The sequence below is a fragment of the Pelophylax lessonae genome (genome assembly GCF_965119305.1).
Source record: "Pelophylax lessonae genome assembly, chromosome: 7".
NCBI classification, from domain to species: Eukaryota; Metazoa; Chordata; class Amphibia; order Anura; family Ranidae; genus Pelophylax; species Pelophylax lessonae.
Window position 1 is genome coordinate 102731841 of NC_138774.1, and position 24860 is coordinate 102756700.

Here is a 24860-nt window from a genome sequence, read left to right on the forward strand (position 1 = left end):
TAAACTCCTTTCTCCTAGCAGTGTTGCAAACACGTTTATGCAGGTCAACGCTTGGGCATTCATTCATTTTATTGACCAGAATATACTTTTTTTTTGCCCACTGAAATGAAAGAGCGCTCAAGCACTTGACATGCATTTAGATGCATTTATGCAGGTTGGTATGGGTTAGGTATGCAGTTCCTTCAGAGCGCATGCGCCAGGGACGTCACCAGCTGCAAGGACACTGAATATCGCCTAAATGTTTAGGAGATACTCCTTGTACCTACAGGTAAGCTTTATTTTAAGCTTACCTGTAGATAGAAGTGTCCAGGGGGACTTTACTACCACTTTAAGTGATACTTTTTATTAGCTAACTTAAACTCTAACCTTTCTGCATTATTCAATGGCTAACATAGGTCAGTATTCTACTACCAAATAAAGTTTCCAAAGACTGGAAACAAAAATCAGGGAGAGAGAGTAGATTTTAGACTTCGGTGGTTTAAGAAAAAGAATAAACAGTTCCCATGGAGAAAGACTGTGGCTAAGCCACTATCTCATGCCAAAATGACATGCATACTAACATACGCAGTAGTGTTTGTGAAATTACACACTAAAAATGTAAGACAAACAAATTAGTAGGCTGGAACAAGCATGCATGTCCAACACCGTGGCCAAACACAGCTAGAGTCTTTTGCTCTGTGCTGTAGAAGGAGCTAATGGCTGACATCCTAAAACTGGTCAGCACAAAGGAAAGTGCTGTAATGCATACAAGTAAGCCAAGTGCTTTCCTTTTCTGAACATGCCAGTACAAATATGGCCTGCAGCTACACAATGTTAAAAATACCTCCCATTATGGCCACGGGTAGTGTGGCCTAATTGTGCTGACTGCCAATCAAAACCAAAAGTATTTTCATGCTATATATACATTCAATATACATTTGGTGGCAGTTTTTTTAGTTTAATGTCCTCCTTTAGGTTTTGGAAAGCATTACGATTTAACGTGTATGCAAAGATAAAAACAGTTTTCTAGTTTTGGACAGACCGGTGAAGGGTTAGACCCTGTCAGGTTTTTACTGCTGTCTGTGTCCCTGCTGGGTAGATTCACAACCAATTACCCTGGTGACCATTTAGAGGAGCTGTCACCAGAGGAAGGGGTGAAGGGAAATCTTCCAAGGGTTAAAAAAGGTTCCAGTGGCAACTATCGAAGATGCAATTCACCACTCTTTTGTGAGACGTACTGTCATTTCTTGTTGTGTTTCCAGGAGACAGAACATGAATCGAAATCTTCCCCAGATACACAGACAGCAAAGAATAAAATGTTTTAACCTTCACCTATTCTATCAAAACAACAAAGATTTTGGCTATACATACACTTTAATACCATTGTACAAATTAAAATTATGTTCTGTAACACATAGCAGCCACACATCAACACTCTTTGGTTTTATGTGGCTACTAATAATGTTTTTAAATAAAACCCACATAATACACATATGCTTTTGCAGATGTCATTTAGGTCTACAAATACATAAAATATGTTTATGTAGACACAAATGCAATGTTGTACAAATACATAGACCCATACAAGATGGCCACCCTCCTGCTCTCATCTTTTCATCACAGTAGGACTTCGATTTATTTTACTTCAAGTGTAACAGCTGCTGGTCAGCACCAAGTGAACTAAGCCCATTACAGAAGTCAGAAGATACCAAGCCTGCCATGGAACCTACACTTGACTCTGCTCAGCTGCCTGTGGTCCTGAAACTGCAAGATACAAAAAAGTGGCCAAGATCACAGGATTAGCACTAAATCCAAGGTACAACTAGACGTCCTTGTCATACATATAGCCCTATGTGATCTAACTATTTCTAAATCTTCCAGGGGAACAGCATTGTGATTTACTACACATCCTGAAAAAAAAAAAAAGGAGAGGAGGTAAACAAAAATGAATACAAACATCGTTCCAGCTGGGGTTGAGGTCTTCAGGTCTTGGAAAGTGTGGTCCACAGAAGAACATGCTCTGGTAGTCAGTATGCTAAACCTAGTAGCACAAAATAGTTAGGCCTTTTAGAACCTCACTCCAAAAGGGAAAAATGGACATCTTAGCCTGAGTACATGTCATAGCTTACAGCAGACAGGTTGGATGTTCTTTATAGGTGCTGTGATTAGGACATTTCCCACCCCTATATGCCAAAACCCATATATCACCCTAGAATGTCCTGGCATAAAGATTTAATATGTCAGAGGACAATACCAGCGTGTTGGACCCCAGGGTCAGAAGCTATTGTCAGGAGACTAGTGTAGTGTAACACAGTAAGTGCGATGTATAGAAGGCAAGGCTGAAAACCCTAGTATATCATACTGCAGATAATTGGAGATACCACCACGTGAGGACAATCAGAAGGGTCAGTTAATGTCAACGACAGTCCTCCTCCATGACAATTCCCAAAGCCAGTAACAGTCCAGTGTATGGGGGGATAGGGGGTTAGATATCAGCTTGTGTCCCTTTATCCAGAAACCCGTAAAATTGCCTCTTCTCCAAAAAGTCCCAGTAGGGGAAAGTCCCAGCATGAAGTTAATGAGCTGTAGGCTTAAACTGTGCAAATTCCATTACCTGCAGGAATAGTGTCCGCCCTTATTGCCATCATATGGGGAAGCAAAGTTTAGAATCAACTGAATGTCCTCAAATGGGAACCCGTGTCATATTATCCTTTGGGGCCCCAATTCTTAAGGCGAGATCACTGGGGTTTAAAAAGTATTTAGGGAAAACAGAAAAGGGAACCCCAAGAGTCGGAAGAGTCAATCCTATAAGAAAAAAAAAAGACAAGATTAAACCTTGAAAATAAGTGAATATCTACATGCTGGAGAACTCAGGGGAAACAAGATACTTAAAAAGACAGTCACCTTGCCCATGTTGGACAAAGTAACAGTGTCTCTGCAAAAGGACCCCAGGGCCACCCAGTTACTCACCTTACCTTTGCTCCCTCGCCACTCTTTATTTCTATCACAGCCAATGCTGAAATAACCAGTGTTGCTGACTCCAGGGAGTGATGATGTCACCACCTTGGTTATGTGACACTGCCTAGGTCTAGCAAAGCCCTGAAGTTCTGGGTAGTGGCACCAGCTGTGATAGAGAAAGGAGCAGCAAGGGAGTACAGGTATGGTGACTGCGGGGAAGAGGGACGAGTCTTTTTAGTGACATTGTTTTTTGCCCTTTTAAGGGCAAGGCGAAAGTGTCTCTTACAGCAGAAGTCCCTGCTCCAATATAATACAATGTGGAGCTAAACGAATTTGATTATCCAGTTAGATTTTGCAAAGAGTAAGGCTGGCCATAGACCGTTTGAATCTGCTGAACTGTCCGAGATCCAAACCATGTATGGGCAGCCTGAATGTACCAAGTTGATCGATCGATTAACTTGGGTACAACTAGCCCACCAGATTTGCTTGTGATTATAGCTAGCTTCAGCTAGAGCCGCTAGCAATAATCACTGTCTTCTCCCGGCGGGGATGGCTTCCCCTGCCCTGGGAGAATACAATGTCCCGACAGGGACGGCTTCGCCTGTCAACACTGTGTTGATGGGGAATCGTGAAAATTTCTTTCCTGCAACCAAATTGGCACTGTCTATGTGGCCTGCCTAAGGATGAAACGTAGTGTGCAAAAATCAATGGCATGCAATCAGATGATAAGATACTGTACTTTATACATTTCCTAAAAATTTCATAATTAAACCCACTAGTAAGGAAAAAATAGATTGTGGAACTTTAACATACTATTTCTCTCTTGCATTAAAGTGGTTGTAAACACCAGCCATGAAATTTGAACTAAGCACATAAATCTGTAGTGTTTACTTGTCTCTCTCCAAAGCGCTAAGTGTTGTTTCTCTCTGGTGCTTTGTTGCTCTGTTATCGGCATGAGTCACTTCTGAGAAGTTTTCTAGACACATTAGATAGCATGGGCTACAATTTGTGACAGGGAGGGAGACATGCGCACAGCTTGTCTATTTAGAATAAAGCTTTGCATGTTCCTTCCCTCCTCTGTAGAAGGGAGGGTGTCCCCTTCCTCCAATCAGCTCTCACATAGTGTAACTGCAACCTCTTCTCTGTTATTGACAGATGAAAGATTTTTGACACTATCTGCACTTTTGAAAAGGTGTAGAGAAGGGAAGACTGCAGTTAAACATGTAAAACTTACAGTATCTCACAAAAGTGAGCACACCCCTCACATTTTTGTAATTATTTTATAAATTACACTTTGCTACAATGTAAAGTAGTGAGTGAACAGCTTGTATAACAATGTAAATTTGCTGTCCCCTCAAAATAAGTCAACACACAGCCAATAATGTCTAAACCGCTGGCAACAAAAGTGAGTACACCCTTAAGTGAAAATGTCCATATTGGGCCCAACCTGTCATTTTGTGTAGCCACCATTATTTTCCTGCACTGCCTTAAACCTCTTGGGCATGGAATTCACCAGAGCTTTACAGGTTGCCACTGGAGTTCTCTTTCACTCCTCCATGACAACATCACAGAGGTGGTGGATGTTTGAGACCTTACGCTCCTCCACCTTCTGTTTGAGGATGCCCCATAGATGCTCAATAGGGTTTAGGTCTGGAGACATGCTTGGCCAGTCCATCACCTTTACCCTCAGCTTCTTTAGCAAGGCAGTGGTCGTCTTGAAGGTGTGTTTGGGGTCGTTATCATGTTAGACTACTGCCCTGCATCCCAGTCTCCGAAGGGAGGGGATCATGCTCTGCTTCAGTATGTCACAGTACATGTTTGCATTCATGGTTCCCTCAATGAACTATAGCTCCCCAGTGCCAGCAGCACTAATGCAGCCCCAGACCATGACACTCCCACCACCATGCTTGACTGTAGGCAAGACACACTTGTCTTTGTACTCCTCACCTGGTTGCCGCCACACATGCTTGACACCATCTGAACCACATAATTTTATCTTGGTCTCATCAGACCACAGGACATGGTTCCAGGAAGTCCACAGATCTTTAGACCACAGGACATGGTCCCAGTTTGCGGGCTTTCTTGTGCATCATCTTTAGAAGAGGCTTCCTTCTGGGACAACAGCCATGCAGACCAATTTAATGCAGTGTGCAGAGCATATTCTGAGCACTGACAGGCTGACACCCCACCCCCTCAACCTCTGCAGCATTGCTGGCATTACTCATACATCTATTTCCCAAAGACAACCTCTGGATTTGACGCTGAGCACGTGCACTCAACTTCTTTGGTCGACCATGGTGAGGCCTGTTCTAAGTGGAACCTGTCCTGTTAAATGGCTGTATGGTCTTGGCCACCGTGCTGCAGCTCAGCTTTAGGGTCTTGGCAATCTTCTTATAGCCTAGGCCATGATTATGTAGAGCAACAATTCTTTTTTCCAGATCCTCAGAGAGTTCTTTGCCATGAGGTGCCATGTTGAGCTTCCAGTGACCAGTATGAGAGACAGAGCGATAACATCAAATTTAACACATCTGCTCCCCATTCATACCAGAGACCTTGTAACCCTAACAAGTCACATGACACCGGGGAGGGAAAACAGCTAATTGGGCCCAATTTGGACATTTTCCCTTAGGGGTGTACTCACTTTTGTTGCCAGTGGTTTAGACATTAATGGCTGTAAGTTGAGTTATTTTGAGGGGACAGCAAATGAACACTGTTATACAAGCTGTTCCCTTACTACTTAACATTGTATCAAAGTGTCATTTCTTCAGTGTCGTCACATGAAAAAGATATAATAAAATATTTACAAAAATGTGAAGGCTGTACTCACTTTTGTGAGATATTGTATATAGGAGGATTTTTTTTCATCTATGTGCATCATCCGAGGCTATTCACTCCACTGGTTATACAATGCATCCAGAAATGTGAATGAAAGAAGTTTGGAACCACTAGGACTCTTCCTAGAGTGGGCTGCTCAGCCAAACTAAACTATCGAGGGAGAAGGGAATTAGTCAGGGAGGTGACCAAGAACCCGATGGTCACTCTGACAGAGCTCCAGCGTTTCCCTGTGGAGAGAGGAGAACCTTCCAGAAGAACAACCATCTCTGCAGCACTCCACCATTAAGGCCTGTATAGTAGAGTGGCCAGATTGAATCCACTCCTCAGTAAAAGGCTCATGACAGCCACCTGGAGTTTGCCAAAGGGCACCCGAAGGACTCTCCGACCACGATAAACAAAATTCCCTGGTCTGATGAAACAAAGATTGAACTCTTTGGCCTGAATGACAAGCGTCAGGTCTGGATGGTAATGACTCACCACCTGGCCAATACTATCCATACAGTAAAGCATGGTGGTGACAGCATCATGCTGTGGGGATGTTATTTTGCGGCAGGAACTTGGAGACTAGTCAGGATCGAGAGAAAGATGAATGCAGCAATGTACAGAAACATCGTACAGAGACATCTTTGATGAAAACCTGCTCCAGAGCACTCTGGACCCCAGACTAGGATGAAGGTTCATCTTCCAACAGGACAACAACCAGATTTTCCATTCAGATTTTCCATGCTGGATGATGTTAAAAGGCGCTTGTTACTTGGATATGATGTAAGTTTTTTACCTTTTAAATAAAATTGAAAGTTACAGATTTACACTATGTGGAGGCTATGTGGAGGCTTCTTTTATCATTATGGTCCAACGCATTGTACGATACTACTTTGCGAGTGGCAGTCCTATCTTGGAATCACGCTTGGAAACCTTCAGAGCTGCCTTCAAACCCCACTTTTGGGTACACTCAAGGGTTGTCGTCTCAGGGCCAATAGTATCCATACTCTCTGGTAAGCAGTTTATCCTTGTAGAGTAGTGGACAGTCACACAGTGGTGAATGAGGATCAGATGGTGGCAGGATCCATTTCTATTACAGTGTTTACATCTGGATTTTCATCCTCCTTTCTTTGTGGACTTTATTGTCACGATTAGGGATGGGCTTTATGTTTGACTCGAACATCAGCTGTTCATGTGTTCGCTGAACACACGAACAAATGGGGCGCTCAGCGGGAAGTTCACCTGCCGCTAAGCGCCCCATAATGCACTGTGTCCCTGTCACTTATAGTTTGTGAGCAGTGCCATGCCAAGCTGACCAAGATTTCCCATAGATGCCAGTATGAGAGACAGGGAGCAGTGCCACGTCAAGCTCTCCAATATTTCCCATAGACGCCAATGTTAAAGACGGGGAGCAGTGCCATGCCATGCCAAGCAGCCCAGGGTTGTCAGGAAGAGGCCCTTAACCCCAAGACAGGCCTGGTATGGACTGGGGTTGGGACCCTACGCAGTGTTTTTCATGTTTTTTTTTATCTGTATTGCCGGGAGCCGACAATACATTACAGCCGCGAGCAAGTTTAAATGACATTTTTTCCTTTAGAAATGTCAGTATTGCTGCAGCTGGCTACATACATTTTACAAACGCGCCATTTTGCAGGCACGTTAAGGGGACCCCCAGGCATGATATTTAAAGGAATTTCTCATTTTTGTTTCACTTTAAGCATAATTAAAATCAATGCTCCTGTAAAAATGATCAGTTTAAAAATGTTCTTTTGCATTGATACATGTCGCCCAGGGCAGTACCCGGGTCCCCATATCCTTTTTATGGCAATAACTTGCATATAAGCCTTCAAAATTAGGACTTTTGATTTTTCATGTTCGTGTCCCATAGATTTTAATAGAGTTTGCAGATGTTTGAGATGTTCTGGTGCGAATCAAACAGGGGGTGTTCGGCCCATCACTAGTCACGATTATTTAATATTGGCACTTTTGCACTTTATATCTTACTGGATATTTATTGTTTGATATATTTATATCTAATTTTTATAACGCTGCACTTTTTACTATATAATTAGTGATTTACACTCCACAGCTTATAAAGCTCCACAGGATATTTGGAGGCTGTGTGAAATATGAGCCCTTATCTGAAAAATGCTGCTCAGATGGAATGACTAGGGGCATGGAGCAGATGCTGCTAACCTAATAATTTAGATGAATATGTGAAGAATATACAGTAGCTCCTTCCAACAACCAGCCGTTAAAACATGAACTACTGTCTTGCCTAACAACAGATACCAAAAGGTGCCCATCTACATTTTTTCTAGGAGGAAAACCAGGTATATACTATTGGAGTTCTGGTTTCACTTTAACAGGTATTCTGACTTCCTTAACTCCTTCACACCTAAAGTTAAAACAAATCGTAATGCCTAAGCACAATCTTGCAACTTTGACATGTGTTAATAAAACCGTACATATCACAACTACTTTGTGCTTCCAGGTGGATTATACTTTGTCTTTTTCAGGACAAATTGGGCTTTCATTTGGTGGTAAATGGTTATAGATGTCTCCTGATTTTTATTTTTTTTTATCATTAACCACTTAAGCCCCGGAAGATTTTACCCCCTTCCTGACCAGGGTTTTTTTTGCGATTTTTTACTGCGTGACTTTGACGGACAATTGCGCGTTCGTGCGATGCTGTACCTAAACGAATTTCACGTCCTTTTTTTCCCACAAACAGAGCTTTCTTTTGGTGGTGTTTGATCACCTGTGCGATTTTTTGATCATGCGCTATAAACAAAAAAAGAGCGTAATTTTTGCAAAAATAACAATATTTTTCACTTTTTTTTTTTTATATGAAATTCCCCCCCAAAAAATTTAAAAATCAAAATTTTTTAACATTTTCGGCCAAATTGTTTTACGCTACATATGTTTGGTAAAAAAAAAAAAAAAAAAAAAAAAAATCGCAAAAAGCGTATTTTGATTGGTTTGCGCAAAAGTTATTGTGTTTACTAACAAAAGGGAAAGATTTTTGTCATTTTTGGTGTTTTTTTTTTTTTTAACGAGTAATGGCGGCGATCTGCGATTTTTTTTGCGGTACTGCGACATTGCGGCGGACAGATCGGACCCTTGACTGACATTTTTTACACTTTTGGGGGTACCAGTGACATTACTGCAGTAATCAGTGCTATATATATGCACTGTTACTGCAAAAATGACACTGGCAGGGAAGGGGTTAACTGTATTGGACAGGGAGGGGTTAAGTGTGTCCTAGGGGCGTGATTCTATCTGTAGGGGGACAGGTCTCCTAGTGTAAAAACAAAGATCAACGGTTCTACATAGTAGAACCGTCTGATCTTCATTTTTACACAGGGGAGAATGACAGGCGGCTTGTTTACATAACCCACATTGTCTTTCTCCCGCTGTACCGGCGATCGTAGTGTGACCGGCGGACATCGGGTCTGCCGGTCACACTCCCGCACTCCTCTGTGAACGAGCCAAGGCGGGCGCGCGCTCGCCCGCTATTGGCTCTAAAAGGAGTGACAGGCGAGCGACGTAGACCTACGTCACTCTGCCTGGCCGGGGCTGACTGCCGCAGTAAATATACTGTGAGCAGTCGGCAACCGGTTAAAGGAAAACTAGCCCAAAAAGTAAAAAAAAAAAAAAAAAACAAACAATGGGATTTTTGTCTTACCATAAAATCCATTTCTCTGATGTTCATTGACAGACACAGCGCCTGATCTTCTTAACCATTGGGTTATACTGCCCCCTACAGGAGGACGACACTATGCAGAAAAAAAAAAAAAGCTTGACTACGTTTATGGGCAGTCCCAGGGGGTATACTCCCACTCTTAGCTATAGGCACTCAGTTTTGTTACAAGCAGTTTGGGTCAAATTGTCACACTCCCAGATGGCGGATCACTGGGTGCGTTTAGGAAGTAAAAAAGTGCCACATCCTTTTAACTAGAATTGAGTTGGTTAGTGGACAAAACAGGGACTTTATCAGCACAAAGATATGATAAAAAATAAACGTCTTATTATGTATTAAAACCAGAGGCAGACGCAACGCCTGTAAGGCAACAATATGCCAGCAGTTCTGTGATTGACAATCAGTATAACACAATTACAGTATACATCAATACATAAGTAAAAATATTGCATATTTATCTGTGATGAAATCCACATGAGAATGATCTGTCAGGGAAGACAGGTAGATAAAGCTGTCCTACGACGAGATTGATCGATGTGTTCGCCACAGATGCATGTAATAGACAGAATCTATTGAGCTAGAATGCTCGACATGTTTCGCAAAAATTGCTTCATCTGGAATTTTAGATTCATCACTCTGTAATATGGTGGTAAGCCCCCATCCTGGGCAGGTGGATAGACAGGAGCCGGCCTAAGGTCTTTATAGCTTTCTTTACGTATCCGTGCCACCCTAGTTTAGACATTTGGACTGTTGTCACCGACCCTCTCACCCCTTGAGTGGGCTATATCTGTGACATTCAGGCCATGGATTTTTATGAGTCCATATCATAATTGGAATCAATGTCCATGATTCCTAGTAACTTCAGGCGATTTCTGGCTCCTCTGGTCTCACCTCCCTTGCTCTCTTTGAATACACTTATTGCAAGCATATTACAGAGTGATGAATCTAAAACTTCAGATGAAGCAATTTTTGCAAAACATGTCAAGTATTCTAGCTCAATAGATTCTATCTATTACATGCATCTGTGGCGAACACATCGATCGAGCTCGTCGTAGGACAGCTTCATCTACCTGTCTTCCCTGACAGATCATTCTCATGTGGATTTCATCACAGATAAATATGCAATAATATTTTTACTTATGTATTTATGTATACTGTAATTCTGTTATACTGATTGTCAATCACAGAACTGCTGGCATATTGTTGCCTTACAGGCGTTGTGTCTGTTTCTGGTTTTAATAGATAACAATAAAAAGTTTATTTTTATCATATCTTTGTGCCGATAAAGTCCATGTTTTGTCCACTAACCAACTCAATTCTTGTTACAAGCCGTGTCAGAAGAAAACCAACTCAACAGAGGGGTGGATGTTGTGTCCGTCAATGAACATCAGAGAAATGGATTTTACGGTAGGACAAAAATCCCATTTTCTCTAGGGTTCATTGACGGACACAGCTCCTGATCTTCTTAACCATTGGGATGTCCCAAAGCAGTGTTTAACCAGAGGGGTTGAAACAGCAGAAAAAAATTCCCCAAGGCTAAGCCATAGCCAACCAGGTAACAGAGCTAAACCAAGAACAACTAGAGCTCCCCTGAAAAAAAACAATACACCCTCAAAGAGGACCAGGTCCTCTAAAGAGCAGCCTATAAAACCTTGCGGCCAAAGGAAGCATCCGCAGATGTCAAAAAATCCACTTTATAAAATTTTGTAAAGGTGTGCAAATCTGCATCACTGACACCTGATGACGGAAGGCCTAGGAGGCACTAAGCACCCTAGTAGAGTGCGCCGGAACAAGGAAAGGAGAAACCTAACCTTAATTGAATAGGCTTGAAACACAAATAGTGAGTCTGACTTCCTAAAAGACTCCGTAACTGCCAGGTACACTCTAATTGCCCAAACCATCCAAGGAATGCAAGGGAATTTTCTTAGGATGTTTTGGCCTGGGGAAACAGGGAAGGCAACACAATGTCTTCATTAAAATGAAAATCAGACAACCTTTGGAAGGAATGACGGACAGGGGCAAAGAACCACCTTATCTCCGTGAACCACAAAGGTGGAAAAGACAACGCCGCCAGCTCCATCACTCTGCGCGCAGAAGCAATTGCCACCAAAAAGGCCACCTTCTGGGAGAACGTAAGCAGGGTAACATCCCTAAGGTTTTCAAAAGGTGGTTTCTGGAGGAATGAAAGCACCAAATTGAGGTCCCAAGGCTGCAATGGAAACCGCACTGGAGGAGCCAAGTGTCGAACTCCCAGGGTAAAAGTATGCACCAAGGAAAGTGTAGCCAATGGTCATTGAAAGAAGACCGCCAAGGCCTAGACCTGTTCCTTGATAGTACCTTAAAGCCAGGCGCTGCTCAACTCCGGTGGAGGAAGGTCAAGACCTGAGCCACCGAAAAGGAGCGAGGATGAACTCCAAGAGACTCACACCACGCAATGTACGACTTCCATGTATGATGGCAGATCTTCCTAGAGGTAGATTTTCTAGCTTTTAAACAGCGTAGGAATCACTGAATCAGATAATCCTTCATCTTTCAGCACCTGGCTTTCAACAGCCAAGCCGTTAAAGCCAACGACTGTAAAGCAGGATGGAAGATTGGCAGGATGGTACCAGATCGGCGTACCAAGAACAGTGAGGCCAGTCTGGAGCCACTAAGATGACTGGAATCCCTTCTGCCTCGGTCCTGCGCAGAAGCCTTGGCAGAAGCTTGAGAGGGGGAAAGGCGTGAATCAGATGATATTGACCCCACGGGGCCACCAGCATGTCCGTGGCATCTGCCAGAGGGTCCCTAGACCGTGCCACAAACCTCTACACCTTCCTGTTGAAGCGAGAGGCTAACAGGTCCACCTCGGGAGGCACCCCAGTAGAGGCACAACTGATGAAACACCTCTGAATGAAGGGACCATTCCACCTGGTCCAGCGCTTGTCGACAGAGGTAATCCGCCTGCCAATTTTTAACCCGTGGAAAAAAAAAAAAAACTGATTTCTTTACAAGTTAAAATTTTTTTTTTTTGCTAGAAAATTACTTAGAAACCCCAAACATATTTTTTTTTTTTAGCAGAGAGAAAAAGGCCCGGTCCAGAAGTGGTTAATAAAGCTTTATTAGGCGGGTTAATGAGCATTGCTTTGCTCCTCACAATCATCAATGTGTGAATGAGCTGTCAGTTTTATGTGTATCGCTGGTTCCATAGAAACTATAGAATAGGCTAAAAAAAAAAATACCTTATAGTGTTATTACGTTCAGACTTGGGTCTGGTTCTGAGGAAGCATCCCGCAGTAAGTCCTCTAGCTCTCTGTCACTGAAGGTTCCAAGAGAATCTGTGTAAAAACGAGATGTACGAGTTAAAAAAAACAAAAAAAAGAGTGGCATATTTTTATATTACTTTTTAGCTCTAGAGATTTAGGCTTTAATAGCAGACTTTATGCTCCAAAGGAAAACAGAGAAAATGTCCTGGCCCCCAGGTCTAATTTGTAGAAATGGGGCCCTACTGTCTTGATGCCAGACCAAGGAGGGCCTAGCTATGTGAATGATTTAGGTGACAGATGGAGTGGTTGTTTCTTTTAATTGGTATATTTGATTTACATTTTTTTTAAATGCAAACAAAGTTTGGTATGCTCTGCTGTTCCCGCCTGCCAAAACCCTCTAACAGACAGAAATCTCACACAGAAGAAATTCATTTAGATTCGGTCTCCTGGTTCCTGAGGAAGGTCAACGTGAAGCTGTGAACTATAAAGGAAATTTATAGTCACAGGATACAGTTATTTTACAACATCATCATTGCAATAGCAACAAACAATCGTAATTTTTTACAACCCAATATAAGCCTACTAGAAAAACCTCTGCTGCCTGTTTGCTGGCTATTGGTTTCCACAACTTCCTGGATTCCCAGCATGCTTTGCAATATGATGTAGTGCGTTTCCTGTGCTCGCTCTGCCTCCTGAACCACCCGCTCTTATCACCTCTGTAGTTCAGAAGGCAGGCTCTGTGACATAGCAGTGCCTACTCACAGGGCATAGTGAATATGTGGCACAGAATTCAAAGTACTATATTTTCTGGCATATAAGATGACTTTTGAACCTCAAAAATATCCCCCAAAAATCCAAAAATGGGGGGGGTCATCTTATACGCCAAGCATAATATCTCCAAGGTACCCCAAGTATCAGTATTACTGGTAGATGTAATCTGAAGGCGCTGGCTGTGCGGGAATCCTGTACCGGTATACCGTATGTACCGTAGCTTTGGCTACATACAGGATACTGCACTGAGCCAATCACAGTGAGCGATGTATTCTATTATTGAATGCAAAGCCGGCTCGGATTGGCGGAGTAACATCACCCCGCCTCTCTGACTCCTCCAATATGAGCAGGCTTTGCATTCAATAATAGAATACATCGCTCACCGTGATTGGCTCAGCTCAAGAGAGGGGCCCAGTAGGTGGGAGCAATGCAGGGACTTTTTCTTCCATTTTGGGCGCATGTACATTATCAGTGCCGCATCGCATGTTCAGGAAGTTCTGGGCAGCTGCTCTCTGGCGGCGGAGTGATCTGAGTGTCATGCACTCTATTGCTCAGGTGATGAGACTATGTGAGGTGACTGGCAGGGAGCGGGAAATGTAAAACGAATACCGATGGCGATGGGTAGCATGGCACTGGCATCACACTAGCTGCTGCATGACTCTGTCACAGTGTGCCACATGGCTTTTGGGTGCTAACTTATGGCTGTACTGAATGATAGACTATAACACAGTTCTAGCAATAAAAGTCAGTACCCAAAAGCCATGTGGCACACTGTGACAGAGCCATGCAGCACCTAGTGTGCTGTTTGAATGGTTCTTACTTTCTCACAGTACCTTGGAGATATACAAGAGATCTGAGAAATTTGATGTTTTTCAATGGTGTTGCCTTGCTTCGGAAGGGGGGTATTCTTATAAGGAGAGTATAGCCCAAAACCTATGTTTTAACTTGAAAATTATTATACGCCGGAAAATACGGTAGTAAATGTGATTCTTCAAAAGTAAATTTATAAGCTTCAAGATCGTTCAGATTATTAAGAGTGGGTTAGTAATATTTAAAATGTAACACGGAAATCATGGGATTTAAAGTTTTGATCACAGATAAACGTTATTTCTAAGGCTGGCCAAACATTATACAATTTTCTTGTACAATTTTTCTTTGGAATATATAAAATGAGGTCAAAGCTAATTCCTTTCAATTAGTATGCAATCAGGCAGGCCCTTGTACTACATAGTTGAAAGTAAATCTTAAGATCAAATGCTGTACAATCTCTCTTCTGGTTCCTGAGTATCCAGCACATTCTGAGTGCCAGAACATTCCACAGAATTCTATGGGGTCAACTGCCAAGAGTTAAAACTGTATAAAAGGTTAAATCACATCAATGGAAATAGAGTGTAATTCACAGCTTACCTCCTCCAGATCCAGAGTATAAATTATTAGGAAGAGTCTTTAACATGCAGCAAAGACCAGCTCTGACCAACGACAAAGAAACAGTGCTTCTGTGTTCACCTTCAAAGTAGCTCTGTTTAAAATTGGGCAAATAGAGCCTGTCCTATATGGTCTAATGTGCATGCGAATGCCAAGTTTTTTATGAAAACTAAGCAATGCTAGATTATTATAGGCGGATCTTGCTGAACTTTCCATTTAAAATGCAAGTTCTCTAGCTGTCTTTTTAATGCTTTTACAGTCATCAAGCAAAAACAAGTCTAGAGATAAGTTCTGCCACTGCAGCATGCTTTTCTGTCTCTGACAAAACATTTTTAGAAGAAGGTGACCAGTAATGGCAGCCCCCACTTTTCCCTTATTATAGTCACTTCAAGCAGCAATTTTCTGACGTACGTCCATCACTTCTGTAACGCACGACCTATAAATGGAGGACAGGCGGATGAATGAAAAGTCCACCTCCTCCATTCATAGAGCACTTTTAATTAATAGAAGCTATAGTACAACCGATGGGCATAATCAACACGCTTAATGAGTGCCCGTCATCAGTCCAGTACGCGTATTAATTCCCACAGAAAATTACAGCGGCAAGGGTATGGGGGAAGGTGTTGTAGAGGACTTCGGACTTTAACAGACCAGCCAGCAGCACAAGGGACACTTCAGACTAAATGTATGCATATCCTACTTATAGAAATATTTATTATTGTATATATTAGAGCCCATTCAGACTAGCGCGACTTGTCAGGCCACTTGTGAGCCTGACAAGTCGCGGTCCATTGAGTAGTACAGGACTCGTTCTAATAGGAGCGACACAAGTCGCTCCGACTTAGAAAAAGGGTCCTGTACTACTTTGGGGCGACCTGGGAACGACTTGCATAGACTTCCATTATGTGAAGTCCCTGCAAGTCGCGCAGAAGTCACGGTGCACGCGACTTCACAGGTCGCCCCCAGAAGTTGGATCGCCTCAGTGTGAACCGGCTCTAAGAGAGATATTTATACAAAATAACGATTATATATAAAAAAAAAAAACCACATATGTTACCTTACCAATAGACAATCATATATTAGTTGGAAAGAAAACAAACATTAGCAGCGCTAATAACGTCTATGTTATGAAAAACAGACTTCTAATAAGTCAATGACAGTCCAATAATTTTATAATGTTCTTTCCTCTACCAGTGTATTCACAATTGAATGTTTCACGCCATGCGCCTTCACCACACCTCTCGTGATTCCCTTTAAGGTAATAAACACTCACCAGAGAAAACTATACACTGCGCCTTTAATCAATAACCGTAGCGTTCAAGTATCAGCCTCCACATCATTATACACCACTGGAGCAAACCTTGATCCACTGCTTCCTAAGTGTTTAATCTTTCTCAGGTTGTCATCAGAGTTATAACCTATGTTTGGTAGCAGAGGCTCCCATGCAGTGATCGCATAAATGCGAACTGGCCCTTAGATGTATTCAAAATGTAAAATCATGTGAATAAGCAAATAAATAAAATTATTTGAAAACACTACTATGATCCAAGGAAAAGTATTCAAATTTGAAGTGCTTTAAACCATATAAGTGTTCATATATACATGCAATAAACATATATACAAAAAAAAAAAAAAAAAAAAAAAATAAATATATATATATATATATATATATATATATAACATATGCAATAAAAAACAAAGTATGTGAATCAAAGTCCTTAACCACCTCCCACCCGGGCCATTGTACATATACAGGCAAAAAATTTGGGGGAGCATACCCATGTATTTCCAAAGCTGCTGCAGCTATGAACCAAAAGACATGTATATTAAAAAAGATTAGCGCGCAAATGCAAAGGAAATTACTACCAAATCTGAAGAGAGTCCATAAATAAAAATGGGGGTTTGGTCCCACCATATCAAGCCCACTACTGCGTCAAAGTACCCCATTATCAGTGGGTCCTACACTATCCATGAAAAAGAGATGAATCCAGCCTTTCTAACCCATGGAGATAATACTCTTGCTGGGAAAAATGTGCAAATGCACTACAGGGGACTCCTCCTATATCCACTTGATGGTGGACACTGATTGAGTACAGGTGTGTGTGGGGGGTGGGGAGGGCTGCTCAACCTCGATAGTCTGGTCAGACCGAATACATAATAAACAGGCAAAAAATTTGGGGGAGCATACCCATGTATGTAGTGGGCTTGAGCACGATATGGCCATATGGTGGGACCAAACCCCCATTTTTATTTATGGACTCTCTTCAGATTTGGTAGTAATTTCCTTTGCATTTGCGCGCTAATCTTTTTTAATATACATTGTACATATACGGCCGGGTGGGAGTCTCGTCCTTCTGAATGGACGTTCCGGAACGTCCTTCAGAAGGAGAGAGAGATCGCGCCGCCGCGGGCACGCGCAGCGGCGCGATCTCAATGTGCCTGTGTCCCTAGGACACAGAGCAACAAGCCTCGGCAGGAGGGCCCTGTGATTGGCCCTCCTGATCACATGACGGCTGTGACCAATCACAGCCGTCATGTAATGTCAATACAGCCGTTGTAACGGCTTCGATCTCTTCTCCTCCTGACAGATCCTGTCAGTGAGGAGAAGAGAAGAGGATCAATTCTGCAGCTGGGGTGATCAGTGAGTATTTCTAATTACTCACTGATCACAGGGGGGGTTACCAGTGCAGCCCTGGGGGGAGGGGATGCCACTAGAGCCACCAGGGATGCCCACCCATGGCCACCAGGGATGCCCACCATGGCCACCAGGGATGGCAAACAGGGCTCAGAGAGAGCCTGCCAGTGGTGCCCCCCTATCAGTGCTGCCCACCAATGCCATCTATCAGTGCTGCCCACCAGTGCCCGTTATTGCCATCTATCAATGCCGCCCACCAGTGCCCATTATTGCCCACCAGTGCTGCCTATCAGTGCCCGTCAGTGCCCCCCATCAGTGCCGATCAGTGCCGCCCATCAGTGCCGATCAGTGCCGCCCATCAGTGCTGCCTATCAGTGCCCATCAGTGCTGCCTATCAGTGCCCATCAGCGCTGCCTATCAGTGCCCACCAGCGCTGCCTATCAGTGCCCACCAGCGCTGCCTATCAGTGCCCACCAGCGCTGCCTATCAGTGCCCACCAGCGCTGCCTATCAGTGCTATCTATCAGTGCCACATATCAGTGCCGCATATCAGTGCCCATCAGTGCTGCATATCAGTGCCACCCCATCAGTGCCACCCCATCAGTGTCTCCTCATCAGTGTCTCCTCATCAGTGCCTGTCAGTGCGGCATCAGTGCTCATCAGTGCAGGAAAAAACATATCTATTTACAACATTTTATAACCTAAACAAAAAACTTTTTTTTTTTTTTCAAACTTTTCGGCCTTTTTTTATTTGTGCACCAAAAAAGAAAAAACCTGGCGGTGATCAAATACCACCAAAGGAAAGCTCTATTTGTGGGGGAAAAAATGACATAAATTTGGTTTAGGTACAGTGTTGCATGACCGCGCAATTGTCATTCAAAATGCAACAGCGCTAAAAGCTGAAAATTGGTCTGGGAAGGAAGGGGGTTTAAGTGCCCTGTATTGAGGTGGTTAATGTACGACTCAGTCTTCAGTGAAAAATCACATAAAAATGTCTTCATCAAAAAAATGCCAAGGGAAAAAAAGTGACTTGTGCCTGAATAGTCAGTGAGGGATAGGGGATATTCACTCGTGCTCCCCCCTTCGGGTCCACACTCACCACAGAGTCGCACCCCTGCATGAATAAAGAGCATATAGATTTAAGCCAGATTTAGATCCTCTCTCCTCTTACTCCTTATTCGTCTGGCTGCTGGATCTCTGAATATACTCACACATGGATGGGTAGACAAAAGAAACAATTTATAGTGTAAAATATAAAAACTGTTTTTTTTTTTTTTTTAACTTAAAAGCAGTAAAATGCGTGCTTACAATCATGCTGTGCAATCAGAGCATGTACAGCTAAAATCTCCAAGGCTCCGTGCTATCCTAAACTGGAGGTGATGTAATGATGCCAAAAGAGCCAATTACAAAATATCCACTATACTTTTGAATGTGTAACACCCACCCACAAGTTCAGCAGCTGCATGTACTCCCTCGGGCAGCCGTGATGTGTCAGCTAATAGGCAAGACTCATACTATGGCATATTCAATGCATGCCACCAGAAGCTTGTGTATAGAACCGGTCCGTGCAATCCGTTCGCACATAAAGATACGATATATACGATATACAGCACATGGTTATAAAATCCAAAAAGATCTCATCCCACATATGCATAAAAAATTGAATTTTTGGACTTACCGTAAAATCCATTTCTCTGATGTTTATTGATGGACACAGCTCCTGATATTCATAACCATTGGGTTATACTGCCCCCTACAGGAGTAGGACACTAGGCAGAAAATAATTCTGGCTACACCCATGGGCAGTCCCAGAGGGTATACTTCATCTCTCTGCTATGGTCACTAGGTTTTGTTACAAGCAGTGTCAGGAGGTAAGTCAAAAATCCCATTTTCTCTTTCCTGATATTCATAACCATTGGGACGTCCCAAAGCAGTGTTAAATATGAGGGGCAGGCAACAGGAGCTTAACCAAACAACTGGAACCCACCTGAAAAAAAACAACACACCCTCAAAGAGGATCAGGTCCTCTAAACAGCAGCCTGCAAAACCTTGCAGCCAAAAGAAGCATTAGCAGATGCAAACACATCCACTTTATAAAACTTGCAAAGTGTGCACCGACGCCCAGGTGGCTGCCTTGCAAACCTGCATCCCTGACGACTGATGACAGAAAGCCCAGGAGGCACTAAGGGCCTGAAAAGAGTGCTCCTTGTCAGGGAAAGGAGGAACCTGACCCCTGATGGAATAGGCCTGAACCACCGTCTGTCTGATGAATCTGGAAATGGTCACAGAGGAAGTGAACAACCCTTTTTGAGGTCCATCCGTGAGCACAAAGAGAGTCTAACTTCCTGAAAGACTCTGTAGCTGCCAGGTACACTATAAATTGCCGGGGCCACATCCAAGGCATGCAAGGCAATTTCCTTTGGATGTTGGGACACAGGGAAGGCAACACAATGTCTTCATTCAAATGAAAATCAGAGACAGCCTTTGGAAGAAACGACGGACAGGGGCGAAGAACCACCAGGTAAGGTGAACGACAGGATAACACCGCCAATTCCGACACCCTGCGCACAGGGGTGATAGCCACTAAAAAGGCCACCTTATTATGGGACAGCGTAAATAGGGGAATTTCCCAAAAATATTCAAAGGGAAGCTTCTGTAGAGCTGAAAGCACCAAACTAGGATCCCAAGGCAGCAACAGAGCCTGCACTGGAGGAACCAAATGTCAGACACTGAAGAAAGGTACGCACCAGGGAGTGTGTGGCCAAAGGTCGTTGGAAGAAGACCACTAAAGCCGACACCTGGCCCTTGATGGTACTCAAGGCCAATTTATGTTCAAACCCCCACCCCCCCCGTTGAAAGAATGTCAAGACCTGAGCCAACGAGAAGCAGCGAGGAAGAACCCCCAAGAGACTCACACCATGCAATATACGTCTTCCACTCACTTACGATCTTTCAACAGTGTAGGAAACACAGATTTAGATAAACCCCTATCCTTCAACATATGGCGTTCAACAGCCAAGCCGTCAAAGCCAGTGACTGTAAAGCAGGATGGAAGATCGGTCCATGGGACAGCAGATCCTCCCTGAGAGGAAGCTGCAAAGGAACGTCGGCGACCATCCGCACCAGATCGGCATACCAAGCCCGGTGAGGCCAGTCCAGAGCCACTAAGATGACCGGAATCCCTTCTTTCCGATCATGCGTAGAAGTTTTGGCAGAAGCTTGAGAGGAGGGAAGGCGTAAATCAGACGATACTGACCCCCACAGGACCACCAATGTGTCTGTGGCGTCTGCAAGAGGATCCATTTGACCGAGCCACAAACCTCTGCACCTTTCTGTTAAGCCGAGACGCCAACAGATCCACTTCGAGGGTGCCCACCAGAGACACTGCTGATGAAACACCTCTGGATGAAGGGACCACACCCCCCCCCGTGGTTCAACGCCTGCCAACTGAGGTAATCCGCCTGCCAACTTTCCACCCCGGTAATGTGTACAACAGAGAGGGCTGGAACGAACCGTTTTGCCCACCTAAGAATGCCAGCTACCTCCAGAGCTGCCAGGATACTTATTGTGCCCCCTTGGTGATTGACATAAGCCATGGCCGTGGCATTGTCCGATTGAATGAGCACTGGACAATCCTGAAGACGATCTTTTTAATGATTCAGACACAGTCTGATCGCTCAAAGTTCCAAGACACTGATTGGGAGTCTGGACTCTTCCAGTGTCCAGGTCCCCTGAGCAGAATGCTTGCTAAGGACGCCTTCCCAGCTGGACAGGCTGGGATCTGTGGTAACCACTGTCTAATACAAGGGGAGGAAGGATTTTCCCAGCCGAAGCGACAGAGAACGAAGCCACCATGTCAGGGACTCCTTCGTGCCCCGAGTCTTGTCTCGTCTGGTCAGAATTTCCCTGTAGGGACCTCGTATGGAGCTGTGGAAACGGAACTGCCTCGAAGGTAGACACCATGAGGCCCAACACCCGCATGGAAGTCTGGAGCGATGACCATTTGTTAGACAGCAGGAGGCGAATTGCAGCCTGCAATTTCTGGAGTTTATCCAGAGGAAGGAGCACTTTGGCTAAGACAGAGTCCAGAGTCAGGCGCAGATAGTCCAGCTTTGTGGACGGAACCACAACAGACTTCTGAAAGTTCAGAATCCAGCCAAACTCCAGCAAAGTTCGCATTGTAATCTCCTGGTTCTCCACCAGAGCAGAGGGAGACTCTGCTTGCAGAAGGAGATCGTCCAAGTAGCCCAGTACCGCGATCCTCTGCTGGCGTAGCAAAGCTAGTTCCAGGGCTAACACTTTTGTGAAGACCCGAGGAGCAGATGCGAGACCAAAGGGTAACGCCAAAAACTGATAATGCTCCTCTCCCACAGCAAAGTGGAGATAACACTGGTGAGTGGCACATATTGGAATGTGAAGGTAGGCATCCTTGATATCGATAGAGGCAAGGAAATCGCCCTGATGTAGCAATGCCACCACCATTCTAATGGCCTCTCTTCTGAACTTCTGTACACACACAAAGCAGTTTAGTGCCTTAAGGTTCAGGATTGGACGCATTTTTCCTTCTTTCCTGGGAACTGTAAACAGGTTTGAGTAAAAATCCTGAAAAAGTTCCGAGGTTGGAACCGGGACAATCACCCCTTGAAGAAACAAGTCCTGTACCGCCCAAAACAGGCCTTGTAAGCGGTCTGGGGACAGGCGCAAATTGGAAGGAAAAAACCTTACCGGGGGGGACAAGAGCAAAACTCGATCTTGTAGTCGGACCGAATGACTTTGTGGACCCACTTGTCTTGCACCTGGGAAGTCCACGGGCCCGAAAACCAGCAAAGACATCCCCCCACCCCCGATACAGGTGAGGCGCACTTTTATGCAGCATGAGCCTTGTCCATGGGTCTGGAGAAGCCCAGACCAAATTTGTTTGGATCTACCTGATAAGGCCCTGAAAGGCTTTGAGCCCTTGTCAGTTGACCCTGAGGGACAAAAAAAATTCTTATGAGCAGAGAAGGAAGGCCCACGTCTACAACAAGGTTCCTTTCCCTTAGTTGCCTGCGGAAGAAAAGTACTATCCCCCCCCTGTGAGACCTTTAATGATGTCATGCAGGGTAGCTCCAAACAGACGATCCCCTTGAAAAGGAAGATCAATCAAGGCCTTTTTTAAAGTCTGACCTGCAGACCAGCACTTTAGCCAAAAGACACACCAAAGGACCACTGCCGAAACAGAGAGGGGAGCCATCAGAGGAGTCACATCTAAAGAGGCATCACAGATAAACTGCAGCCCCTGGACCAGCTGGTCGGCCAGCTCGGCAAAGGCAGGGGGAGCTGTTCCCCCTCCAGGTCACGGCGGAGGAGCTTAGCCCACTCAGCGTTTGCGACACTAGGGCAATGATGAATGCAGGCCCCATTGCTGAACCAGCCAGAGTGTACATAGTGTGGGCCACAGCCTCCATCTTCCGGTCAGCCGGATCCTTAAAGGCCGGGGACTCTTCAACCGGAATATCATGGTTGCCTTGGTTAATCTGGAAACCGGAGGATCCATCACCGATGGCACAGTCCACTTTTTAGGAAGGGACTCCTCATAGGGGTAACGCCTAGTAAAGCGCTTAGAGACCCCACGGGGACGCTTTGGTCGTCCCCACTTAATAGCGACAATTCTGTCAAAATAGGTAGGGAAAGGAAACACCTTTGCCGCTTTGGATGGCTTGTGAATGCCAAAGGGCACCTGCGCCTCCGTTGCAGCTTCAGATGTGTGCTTCATCTTCAGGATTTCTTACACAGATACAATCACAATGCATCCACCAGAGCATTTTCGTGCGTGGAATCATCCTATCAGAGGATTCCAGGCGCATGGTTGCAGACCCAGCAGGGTGACCCACGTCTTCAGCGGCCAATTCAGATGATTTAGTATCGGATGAGAGATAAGGCAGGGGAGGGCGGGGGTGCTTTTTGCTAGCCTGTCGCCCGCAATCCACCTCCACCCGGGACACAAGGGACTCCAGGACCACCATCAGTGCATGGATACATGGTTGGGACCCAGAGGGCCCCCGGAGCCTCAGAGAGGGGATCAGATGGGGAAAAATTATCCAGAGACTCCATGGGTCTCCAGAGGGGACCCCACAAAAAGTGTAAAATACTGCTAAGGGGCAGCACCACCCGGTCGCCAGGCACAAAGTACCAAGCGATCCTCAGAAACGAGCACCTGCAGCCACCAGGGGTATCTGCACTACACGTGCGGCAATCAGGAAGTAAATTGATCCAGGAGTCAGGACCAGGGGATGAGGGCCTCCAACCAATTGAATGGCCACCTGCAGGGCTCCACTGTCATGGCCGCCACTGTCATGGCCGGCACTATTTCCAATGGCAAACCACAACACAATGGCCGCTGAACTACACAAACCTGGCCGCCTTGTATAGAAACACATACAGGCTACAACAAAATGGCGGCCCCATGCGGCACCACGAGGCTTACTGGGACCCAGGAGGGAGGCCAGGCCTAAAGGATAGAAGATCAAGGCAGGACGGGGAGCCCTGGCAGGAGTCCTCACCAGGTACAACCCCCCCCCGCACAGTAGATCGTCCAGTTGCCGGCGGTGCACCCCCCCAGCCCCAGTTAGCGCCCTGCCCCCATCCCAGGAAGGTGGCCAGACCACCCAAACAGCCCCAGTGTAGTGGGTAGCAGGATTAGGGGCTTGGCAAGGGGGGTGTCTGCGGGAAGGAGGGGAACCCGGGGGTCCGACCGTCCCAAGGAGGGGCCCATCTCCAACCCCAAAATCCTCCAGGGGGAGTGGGGGGGGGGGGCAGCAAGTCACCATAACAGGAAACAGGCGTGCACCGCTTCAGACAGAACCCCTCTCCATTGAAATGGGGGGGGCGGGCTGTTGGCTAGGAGGAACACTGCGACTCGGGCAGAGACCCAGTCGTATGCGACCTCTCGAGGCATTTAACTTGCAGGCCAGCCCCCGTCCAGTGGGGCTATGTCGTGGCCGACCTAGAGTGGAACTGAGGCCTGCGCATGCTCTCTGGCCAGACTAGGGTGACCACTGGATCTAGATTATCCAGCCTGTCACCCAGTCCAGCAGTTGATTGTAGATCTCACAGGAAAAATCCAGGAGAAAAATTTTCTATCTAAAAAAGAAAAAGAGATCCCAGCACGGAATTAGGTCCTTACTCCTGACTATGATCTCCCCTCCTGTACCAGTGGCTGTAGAGAAGTATTCAAATATGAGAACAAAGAAATAACTCCACCAATAATGGGTGTCTAATAGGTATAGCCTTCATTACAGGGTTTAACAGACAATATAAATCAGTGGAACACATTAGGAAATACTGGC

At 44.9% G+C, this 24860-nt stretch overlaps 1 protein-coding gene across 1 annotated transcript in view; it reads right to left on the reverse strand.

The window, feature by feature from the left end:
- Nucleotides 1-1332: 1332 nt before the first annotated feature.
- Nucleotides 1333-24860, reverse strand: part of PPP1R37 (protein phosphatase 1 regulatory subunit 37) — an 86034-nt gene continuing 62506 nt past the window's right edge. Inside the window, exons 12-13 of the mRNA XM_082264442.1 lie at nucleotides 12679-12774; nucleotides 1333-2784 (exon numbers count right to left, since the gene is read on the reverse strand). Of these exons, the coding sequence (XP_082120568.1) occupies nucleotides 12680-12774 (95 nt within the window). The 3' untranslated portion in view covers nucleotides 1333-2784; nucleotide 12679. The remainder of the gene's footprint in view (nucleotides 2785-12678; nucleotides 12775-24860) is intronic.